The sequence below is a fragment of the Lytechinus variegatus genome, chromosome 5 (assembly GCF_018143015.1).
Source record: "Lytechinus variegatus isolate NC3 chromosome 5, Lvar_3.0, whole genome shotgun sequence".
NCBI lineage: Eukaryota > Metazoa > Echinodermata > Echinoidea > Temnopleuroida > Toxopneustidae > Lytechinus > Lytechinus variegatus.
In genome coordinates, this window is record NC_054744.1 from 11,793,121 (window position 1) to 11,804,688 (window position 11,568).

Genomic DNA, 11,568 nt, shown 5'->3' on the forward strand with positions numbered 1-11,568 from the left:
CAATGCACTCGCCATACAGGCCAACAATGCAAGTTATAAATGTCAAGCATTTCTGGCTACATAGAGTACTGGTATTTCCTAATTGGGCAGGCCGGGAGGGGGGGGGCAGATCCTCTTGGTGCAATCCAGCTTTATGTGGGTGTAAATTATAGTTGCTTCATTTCAGACGACAACGAAAGTGACTGGGCTCTCTACACATTAGGGGCACCAATTTTCTATTCATTAGGCGTATTAGCAAGTGCAACTGCCGGGCAGAATCTCCATCTCTTGCATTTTTTTTCTACACGGCTGCAGTTGTGATACTGATGCACATGTAATACATGTATAGTGTTTTTGCCTTGCCTGATAACTGTTCCATTTGTCTGTACATGTACAATTCAATCATGACACACTATTAACAAAAGTTTGATGGAATGCTTTCCAAAATCATAGTAATTCAATTTTAAAGGATTTTTTTTTAATTATTATTTTGTGATATCATACTGTGCATGTGCATGTACAGCAGTTGCCTAAAACAGAGCATGACATTATAGTATGAATTCCATAAATTCATGGTGACTGATTTTTTTTCCTCAAAGCTTGTGCATGCACAATTGCAATCATTTTGATATTTTCAGTGAAATCAGCATTTTGTGGAATTTATGGCAGATGAAGGACTTGTGACATCACAAAATAAAAACTGTAAAAAAATCCATGATCTTATTTTTTCCCCCTAAATTTCACCAACCTTCATAAATACTTTTCTTGCACTTTTTACATTTCCCCTTTAAGATCCTGCATCTTGGAGAGATGTCACTGACATTGCCATAATCCTAAGAAGCTGTATTCTAAAACTGTTATAGCTTGCAAAATGCAATCTTCCGCTTATGGTTGATTTACTGCTGTTGCCCAAAGTAGATGCTACTTGGTCAAAACCTTGAATAAAAGATCTCAAGAATCAAGAATTCTAATTTCCTTCTTATCGATCATTCTCAATTTAAAGTCTTGTAAAGTTTGGAAAAAGGCCCAATGTAGCATCAATTGTCCATTTTCATTTTATTCCTAGATTCTCTTGATGTATTTCTTCACAGTTCTCACTGAAATTCAAAATTACCGTGTATCAAGTCAACACAAAATTGCAAAATTTGCCAATTTAGTGTACTGTACTGTTGCATGCATACATATCCTTTTCTACTCCCACTCAGAATCACCTGATTAAAGTCTAGCCAGACTGTTTCTGTCTGTCTGTGTCTGATAAGCTGTATCAAATGCTATATCCTGGATGATCTTTCACAACCTTGTTGAATGAAACATACATGTTGTACCACTGATAATAACTTCGATTGTCATTTTGTACGGTCCCGCAAGATACATGTACACCCACTGTACGTGCAAAAATCTTGCATTTGATTGGCTGTGGAACAATGGTAATGATTGATCATTACTTGTTTCAAAGTTTCATGAAACCAGCCCAAAGATAGTGCATGTAGTAAAGGTTCAAATCTAGGATAGGACTCTGAGATCATAGATGCAAACCCAACATATAAAAAAAACTTACATTCATGTACAAACACAAAAATCAAAGAAAAGTGTGACCATTTCCAAAAGATAATAAAGAAATTTATAAAAGAAAAAAGTGTAATTTAGAATATTAAAGTTGAGCGCATACACACACTTCTCTCTTGAGAGAGAGCATTGAAAGCATACCAATTAGCATACATTTACTTTAATTATCGAAAACTACCTCAACCTACATGTATACTGAGACAGTTATCTTTTTTATAGAATTATTCAGATTCTCTGAAAATTAGAGAATATCAAATACTGCTAATACTGTTATAAATTGAAGAGCTTTACCCCTGGTCTGCAAATTATTATTATTCCTTGAATATTCCCTTGAAACTACAGTATTCAGTTAATCTAATTTTAATTAATTTGAATCCACTCTGGATCTATCTTAGTTGCTATGAAAAGCAAGGGTAGGGTACGGTTGTCAAAACAACATTCATTATTTTTTTTAAAGCATGCTTCAAACTGATACTTGTAGTACATTGATTAACTTCTCCACAGCTTAAGGTTGCATCAATTGGATTCACCCTGTAAGGTTTACATCTCTCACTTCTGAAAGAAAGTCTTTATTGAACTGAAGAAAGGTTCTCTATCCGCCCTTTTTAAAATACTCAACGAATCAAATTGAAAATTTATTGTGTATTTCATACTAGATGAAAAGTTATATGGCAGTATTACCGGTATATTCAAATTTGGTCCTCATTTCTAAAATGTTTATCAGTGAGTGCCATAAATAATAACATTAATAATGCAATAAAACACTTCAACCTTTTATAAATATTTCAATTGAGATAATTAATAACCTTGGGTTATTCCTCCTTAGGCTCCTTCAAGGCTTCAACATACATCTTTTCAACCAGATGACTAATCGTACCTGTATGTATCATTAAGTATTGAAATATTGATGCAAATAAGAAGCAAATTTACAGATAAATATGCAAGAGTTCCAGTTAAGACTCTCCTACACTGAGGGAAGTACCCTGGCGTGGATATAAAAAAGAAATGAAGCAATACTGCCTAGTAATGTATAAAATCAATGCTACATAACTTTCAGATATATGCATAAAGGCCAGTTCACACAAAGAAGAATTTTATCAACATGAATGGCAAATATCAGCCAAAGTGTATTACTCATGAAAATTTTGTGTTGGAAAAAACTTTGTGCCAATGATTAATATTCATGTTTGTGTGAACGGGCCAAATATGGGCAGCCCGCGAATATATCGTACGAACAAGGAAAAATCCTGTTTATTTACAGATCTTACAAAGAGTCGGATGAGGAGTACACACACAAAGCGTAGTGGCTCCCAACTACCTGCTTGCCTGCCTAAGCCTGTGATGATGATCATGATGCTGTAAGGCTCGGTAGCTCCTGAGTGATGAAATTCCTGAGGCGCTCCAGATACTGACCAAAGAGCTCCACATCGTTATGACCGGCTCCTTCCACCCACAGCGGTTCAACGGTGTGTTGGCAGCGCTCGTAGATCGCCAGTCCATGGGAGAAGTCGATCACTTCGTCCTCGGTCCCGTGTATGACCAAGACGGGGGATGCCACCTTGGAAACTTTATCAATGCTGCAGGTGGGAGATTGAAAGAGAAAAGAGAGAGAGAGAGATAGAGAGGTGGGGGTAAGGGAGGGGGGCGAAGGTGAAGAAGAAAACAGGAACAAAAGAAAGGTGTTGAGATGGAAAGTGGAAGAAAGATAAAAGGGGGAAGGGGAGTGAAAAGATGAACAGAACTTGGGTTATTACTGTACTTGCTCTATGCAAATTAAAAATCTTATACCCCTTTCATAAACCCATCCTCCAATTAGCCGCCTAAGAGTAATGCGGATAATTCAATAAAAATTGCGTTCACAAACTCTGAAAATAATCCACACTATTTTTACGAGCGCCCGTCCTGAAAAAGGCAGATAATCGTCATGGCAACTGCACACACCCCCTCCGATGCGGTTGTGTTGGAAAAGGGTGACCTTGTGACCGCACCATGGCAATTATCCGCATTACTTTGGGAATGCGTTCATAAAGTCAAAATCTGGTGCCGATGCCGCTATTATGCAGATAATTGCAGCATCAAAATAATGCAGATAACTCTGGTCCTCCTCCAATTTTACGACCAAATTATGCTGCTATTAGCCGCATAATTGAGTTTATGAAAGGGGTATTACATGTACTTTGCTGCATAGAGGTTATACCCCTCAAAATAGCATAAATAATATAATTATACTGTATTACAAATTTCTTACCATGATCCTTGTTTTGTAACGAGTCAATCTACATGTAATTGAATCCTTAATCTCTTTCCTATGTTTTCACTACCCAACATGTGCAACATGCACATGTAGGTTAATTGGTCATGATAGGCCTCGCGCTGCAAGGCAATCAAATTTGCATTTTAATCAGTTATTAGAAATTTGATAACACAAGTACATGTATGCAGATGCAACCGATGAGCACTAGATCAGACTTTACATTAAACACAGAAAAACTGATATTTCAACATGCACCCTGTCTTAGAGTAAGTTTTTAACAATATTGTTGTGGCAAAATATTCACAACCTTTTTATTTAAAGTTAAATTCATATCAAAATCTGATTAGACAAATTATGTAAGAGATAGAAAAAGAAAACCAATATTATGAAACAGAATATTTATTTTGCTTTACAAATTTGAAAAGCATTTTCGGTCACACGCTCTCGATTAAGTATTGTACAGTCCTATGTAATAATATGCTATACAAAAGATTTTATGCATAGCAGTCTTTCAAAAATGTGGAGCAAATTGCAATGCAATGGAAGGAAAATTATTCCCTGTGAAATCTAAATTATTTTCATAAAAATATCCAATCTTGAAGTTGATACAACTTGAAAACAATTTGTCAAAATGAATGAAATATTCCACGACGCAATATTTCTTTGTAATACATAGCAAAATCTTAAAAAATAACCAAGCCTCCAGTGCATATAAAGCTCTGTCGGAACTTGGAAGGGCAATTAATGTGACTTCGTTCCATGCTTGTACACAGCACAGAAATGCAATTTACTATTGATACAGTCCTTCAAGTTTATAATTTCGTGGAGCTCAATAAATCGCTCTCCTTATTTTTTTGAGGAGCTCAATTGAGCTCCTCAGAATCACTCTCCTTGAGAAGCTCAAATCAATTCAATACAATACATGTATGATGAATTGTAGATTTTTGTATATATGCAATAGCTGTGTAGCTATTAATTAATCTGTTGTGAAACTTGGCCTGGGTCGTTACGTTTACAAACTATCGCCCTGTTGCTAAAAAAAAAAATTGCTAAAATTTCACATTTTACATTTTAAATCCATGAAATGGCCATCTGTTTTCCATAATTCCTTGAAATTATTTTGATTTAGTTGAAAACTATCAGAAAAATGAACAATATTCACCTCTTTCCCCGACTCTGATTTAAACTTACATGTACACTCGGTAAATATTGTAGTCCCACATGTAGACTTCCATGGTGTTACCATGAAAATCTACACATGGGACTACAATATTTACCAAGTTTAAATTTTAGCAATTTTTTTTTTAGGAGCGGGATTTTTTGTTCTCCTTATTTTTTTATTTTTTTTAGGAGCGCGACAGGAGCACCGTTGCGATCGCGCTCCTCAAAAATGAAGGTTTGTTGATATGGTGTCACTCTCAGAGGATTGCGTTTCCAACATCCAGATTTTTGTGGAGTTCCTTGGTTAAAATATTTCATTTTGTTTCTTTAAGCTAGGGTCACAAATTCCTTTACGAATGCCAGACAAATGATCTGATACCATTTATTGCTATAGAAATTGTTTGTACAGCGATCGTAAAGGCATTTGGGCATTTTCACGGTAACTGACGTTACACGGCACAATGTTTTCACACTTTTCATTGTGTGCAGTGTTTCCACTTTGAAGGAAATTACCCGAATTCCGGGAAATCCAGACGTTTTCCAGGTAATTTTTCGGGAAATGAAAAAATTCCAGGAAATTCCGGGAAATCCGAAAATTACAATGAAACAACAATAAAATATAGCAACTATTAATATTCATGTTACATTTACATGATTTTAACCTCCATACGTAGCTCAAAATTTTTCGCTGGCGCTCCGCGCTCGCATTTCGTAATGTTGTTCCTATATCTAAACTTCAAGGCGGTCTGAAACCACCTATAGACTCAGATAAGGTGAGCCTGGAATGTGGAGGGAGGGGGTAGAATCAATTCTTGTAAACCCCGTTCTTTGGGAAAGCAAGGAAGAGACAACTTGACCTAGGATTAACCCTAGATCTTCACATAAATTTGAATCACAGTTCAATGTCTGGTGTTTTACTTGTACCATGGACCTGCACCAACAGATTCAAGGATGTGGAGTCACAATTCTTCACAAACATTCAGTGTTGAGCGTTTTAAATGTACATGTACTGTACCATTATGCAAACATACATGTACATGTAGTTCTACAACATGTTCATTTTAGTGCATGATGTAAAAATTCTGGAGAAGATTTTTTTCTGCATTGTTCTTTTTAAGCTACATACTATGTTGTATGTACCATAGGCATAAAGGCCAAGTGCAAAGGATAATACATATACTGGTATCTGTTTCAAGGGGAAAAAATGCACGACACTATACATGACATGTACAAGTAGATCAGATTTCAAAGCAATTACATGAATGGTATTGAAATTAAAAGAATTTTTCAGATGACAAAGCTGATGATGTCACACTTGAATTTCACTAGTACTGTAAAATGAAACATCAAAAACACTTTTTAGGACTTTTAGAACAGTGTAGTTCTTACACTACACTGTACCAGTCAGATACATGTATCTTTGAATCACTATTACATGTACATGTACCTGTAAAAAAAACAGAGAACAATAGATTCTGTGGACTAATTCTATTGTTCTATGGTTTTTACAGGTAATAGTGATTAAAAATAGCTGACTTGAATCAAAAGAATTTTAACATGATTTTGTTTTCACTACATGTAGTTTATTCAGATGGGAGAAAATAATTATTTTTATAGGAAAAAATGTCTGTCTTGTGTATTCAGCAATGCATCACTGTTTTGTGAAACTATTAGAGCAAGATTTTATACTAAAAAAAAGCTTTCTGAATATTAATTCTACAACCAACCAATCTTGATATGTCATGCATTGATTTTCCTCTTTTTGATAACATCATCTCGTGTTGGGCCATTCTTGTCCTTTAAGTTCATCAATGTGGTGTATGATTCATATCATCACTGCCACTGAATCACTTCCATGCATCTTTTAACTGCTGGGAAGAATGTGTGTGCACTGCAAACTGGCCTTGTCTATAAAGTTGCTTTATATGCGGAACAAAAAAACCTACCGCCAAGGCAGGCTGAAATCATGCAAAATATTATTTGTCATGGAAAATAATTTCTGTATTTGACATGTACGCGTGCATGTATAACAAACTTTCCATTTTTAAGAGAATATCACTTATCAATCAATACTGTATGTAATACAACATAATAAAATACAACCCAAAATATATCCAAGGCTAAAATACAGTCCAAAATATATCCAAGGCTTTTTTTTGCACTTTCACACTGGCCACAAATCCAGTTTACTTGTTTTCTCTGTTGCAGCTTACTGTAGCAGAAGAAAATCAAACGTGTGGCAAGAAACAGAATGCACACAAAAGAAAAAAGAAAAAGAAGGAAAGGGAAGAAAAAGAAAAGAAATAAAAAGAAAAGTAATAGAAAAAGAAAAGAGAAAAGAAAAAGATAAAGAATAAAAAAAGAAAAAAAATAAGAAAAGAAAATAACAAGAAAAGGAAAAAAAGAAGAAAAGAGAAAAAAAAGAAAAGGAAGGAGAAAGAAAAAAAAGAGAAGAAAAAAAAGGAATGGAAAAGGAAAAAAAATATGATAAGCTATTGAAAATGAACAAAAGCTGTGGCTAAGATAGTCAATCCTGACTGGTTGCCAACCAAGGAAAGAAGAAGAGGCCAATCAATAGATGTCTTTGGATTAATTTAAGCCCTGAACTATTACAGTCAGATGAAGTGCTGGTACAGTATACATGTAGCTGACCAGGGAACACCGACAAGGATTATTAGAAAGTGTGAGGGCAGGACTTTTTACATTGCTGTCTGACAGATTAACAACAAATTTTATTTGATTTGATTTATAATTCATACTGTAAGTCTTTTGAATATGATGTGGATGTGGATAATTGGAAATGTCATAGAAAGTAAAGGGATTATTTTATAACTTTAACTTAAAAATACTTGAAAATATGACTTAACCTATGTATCCCCCCTCTACACCAAAGGAACTTGTGGGGTCTCGAAGAAAAACAATAACAATATGACACTTCATACTTGATGTACATGTAGCCTACATGTACATGTTTATACTGTAAATGATCAAGCGCTCTAAAACACGAACTTAAAAAAAAATCAAACAATCAAACCTTGCACATCAAAGAATACAAAATGAAAAAAAATGCCTGCCTCATGATAAACTTGGTTGCTTTTCTTTTATAGTTCCCTCCCTTTTTTATTAAGGTTCTTCAGAGTAAATATATGTATCTCCCTCTCCACCCTCCCCAGGAAAGTTCCAGCATACTGATTCATGATTGCCGTTGAAAATTTGTGGCAGAGCCCCCCTGCAGAGGTCTCCCCAAAGTGGGATGTCCCCCCCCCCCTGCATCTACATGTTGAATTGCATCCGGCACACCTACATGTATTAACTCTCATGACTACAGGACTTTACAGGTAAAACATTTCTACATACATGTACATGTATTGTACACCATTTTATGGAAAAGTAGTGTAACTGTACTGGGTCAATTACCGTGTATTAGTTTCCAGAACAAATTTCAATAACCTTGTTTTCAGAACACAGATCATCTTAGATGACTACAGATACACTTTAAGAAAATGAAATTTTGGCATTCAACTGATTTTCCATTTAACAACAGAACCAACATTCACAGTAATATTTACAAAATTGATCTCCTTGAATCTTGAGATACACTGCACTTGCAAATGAAATGTCTTGAGTGAGTTGAGTCAGAAAGGTTAACCTCTAAAATAATACAGAAATTTCAATCACTAGAATAATTAAATTAGCACTTTCCAGTTTGTTGAAATGTCCTTCCAACATATATACAAGAATACATTCTGACAATCTGAGTTAAAATGTTTATCTTTTTCTGAGCAAGTACAATGAATACCATGTACATGTACTGTACAACTTTCACATTATCATCAACAAGTACATGTACAAGTGTCTCAGAGATTTTCAATCATTTTTTTAAAGGTATAATGCAATCTTAAAATTTTGAAAATTATTCAATGGTACAAATGCAATACATCAGTGCATTACATGTATTGTACATGTACGTCTCTGACTGTAGCATTCATCCATGAATCCAGAACCTACTCTCCAGAATGACTGGAACTGGATACAAGATGTTCATGTACTACAGTGAAACTTGTCTGTGGTTACCACCCAAGTGAAACACAAAATGAGACCTTTATAGACAGGTGGCTGCTATAGACAGGTTCTTATACACACAATCTTCTTTCATTGGAAGCAGTTTTAGTGGCCACTATAGACAGGTGGCCCCTAATACAGGTTTGACTGTATTTATTTTTTTATGTGTCAGATGAATAAAAGTGGGTGCAGTTCTGTACATCTTGATTTTTGATGAGATTGGTCACTTCTTTATCCATTTTTTTTTTGGGGGGGTGCTACAGCCTTTCAAAGAGGAAATAATAATCAACAAACTATGCAATCATGTACATAACTTTCATCAGACACAGGGGGTTGCATTTATGAACAGGGCATCAATTTTCTTATGAACTCCTAATTATCAAGTTGTAGCTTGTTCCAAACTTGCAGAAGCTGTATACAGGTATTGAGACAAGCTGCAAGGATTGGTCTAGGAAAGTTGTTTATACCGTTTATACCGCATCTACTGAAAAAATACAGTTGTTCCTGCAGTCAAGTTTCCAGGTCTATCTTGTTGTCTTCCTAACTTGGATAAGTCAAGTTTCAAGGTCCATCTTGTTGTCTTCCTAGCTTGGATAAGTTTGAAACTGAGTCTGTGCTATTTGTGCAATGTGCTGTGCCAATGTGTTGAATTGAAAAAGGCACTATTCCCATGCGTGAACATAATGCCACGCAGACTAGAACTTGTCTAACTTTGTCTTGAAGCCATTGATTGTTGATGCTGTGACTACCTCAACAGGCAAAGAGTTCCAGTCATTGACCACTCATTGTGCTGTACTCTACAAGAACTTCAAGTGGGAATTGTCAGATTTGAAACTTCTATACAAAATAAGTTTTGTCAATTCAAGGATTGCCAGATAAATCAAGACTAATACGAACTTCCATAGATTTATAATATCAATTTGGTCTAGTATGTTATGTACCATCCTCCATTTTCAGATTAAAAGAAGATAGGCCTGCAGGCAGATTGCACGACCTCATGAAATCAGGAAAACACCACTTGCCAGTCATAACAGATTTCATTGTCTGGTGGAGATTTTCACCAGTCTTATGTTTATCAACATTTGATGCCAGTAACATTCTTAAATTTTTAGTGTGACTTTTAGTTAAATGAATCAGCATGCAACAGTGTAAGTTTACATGAATTTTACAGAGTGATAATGATGAAAATAAAACATAGAAAATTAACCAATAACTTACAATTAATGTTAATTAAAATCAAAGCGAAATCAATATTGAAAGTGACAAGAAATATGAAATAATAATGGTCAAATGGTAAAAAAAAGAAGTAATATAAACAAAAAATCAATACAACAAATTTAGCACAGACACAATTAACTTTAAAACAAGAAATATACATGTAGATGTAGTTCTACATGTAAGCCTAAAAGGCTATATTTATTTTAAGTCACAAATTTAAATTTACCTTGGGAATGGATCGAACCACCATGTTCTCCTCGTATCGGGGAATGCTACACGCATTCCTGACATGAGTGGGGAATGTAGAATCACTGCAGCACTTTCATAGCGTGAAGCTAAATCCACTGTGGGAACGGTTCCAATACTTTGTCCATACAGAATGATGTTCTCTGGACTTATCCCGTATCGCGATCGTAATGCCTGCCATGCTGCTTCGATATCTGCATACAAGTTACGTTCCAAAGGCTTTCCACTACTACTACCATAACCTGAATAGTCATAGCTGAAGATATTACAGTTTAATCTTGAGCCAAGGCCGATGTAAAAGCTGCTCATCTGTCCAATATCAACAGCATTGCCATGACTGAATAGGATGGTGTATTTTGGATTTGGTGCACATCGAACAAACATGCACGCTATCCTGTTTCCTCGCTTGTTTCGGGTGTAGAACACCTCAATTGATTCTAGTTCTCGATCTGAAAATTGCCATTCTGCTCTATCCGTTAAATGTAATGTCCCACGAGTACCGGTATCATCTGTTACAATAGAGTAGGTTGGTTCTGGTGGCAGAAACGCCAGCTTGGCGGCTATGCGAGATGGGCATGGGGGACAGCAAAATAAGCAGCACAACTCACTGAACGAAAGCCCGTTCATGATGGAAGCGGGTTTTCACAATGTTTACGAAAATATCTGATTATTAGACTACTCCAATGTATACATTACCACTAAGAAATTTGTGAATTCCTTCAGTTACCAGATTCCTGTACATAAAAATGCAGCAAAATGGAAGAAATAAGTGTGTCTTTGTGCTAACATACGACAGTTAATCACGGCAAACAACGGAGACAAATACCGGCCACCATGTAATTCAGAGAAGAGTGACGTCCTCTTTATGATGACGTCACTCTGCTCCCAAGTTGAAATTGGACTACGCCTGCGCATAGATGCACGTTGACTCACCACCGAAGTTTTGTTTATTTTTTATCACCTTTCCAAAATGTAAACATTAAGAAGCAGACGATTGTGGATGGGAATGGCACCCTCCCCTCCCCCCACTCCGGAGTCAGAAGGACAGTACAGCATGCGTGTTCCCAAAATGTCCGGTTAAG

The 11,568-nt window shown here is 35.8% G+C and overlaps 1 protein-coding gene across 1 annotated transcript; it reads right to left on the reverse strand.

Annotated features, from left to right (window-relative positions):
• Positions 1 to 300: 300 nt before the first annotated feature.
• On the reverse strand, positions 301 to 11,353 carry LOC121415349 (alpha/beta hydrolase domain-containing protein 17B-like). Its single transcript, XM_041608530.1, has 2 exons — positions 10,467 to 11,353; positions 301 to 3,122 (listed from the first exon to the last, which is right to left on the reverse strand). Exons 1-2 carry the CDS (start codon positions 11,111 to 11,113, stop codon positions 2,894 to 2,896), a joined length of 876 nt encoding a protein of 291 aa, XP_041464464.1. The 5' UTR covers positions 11,114 to 11,353; the 3' UTR covers positions 301 to 2,893.
• Positions 11,354 to 11,568: the final 215 nt, after the last annotated feature.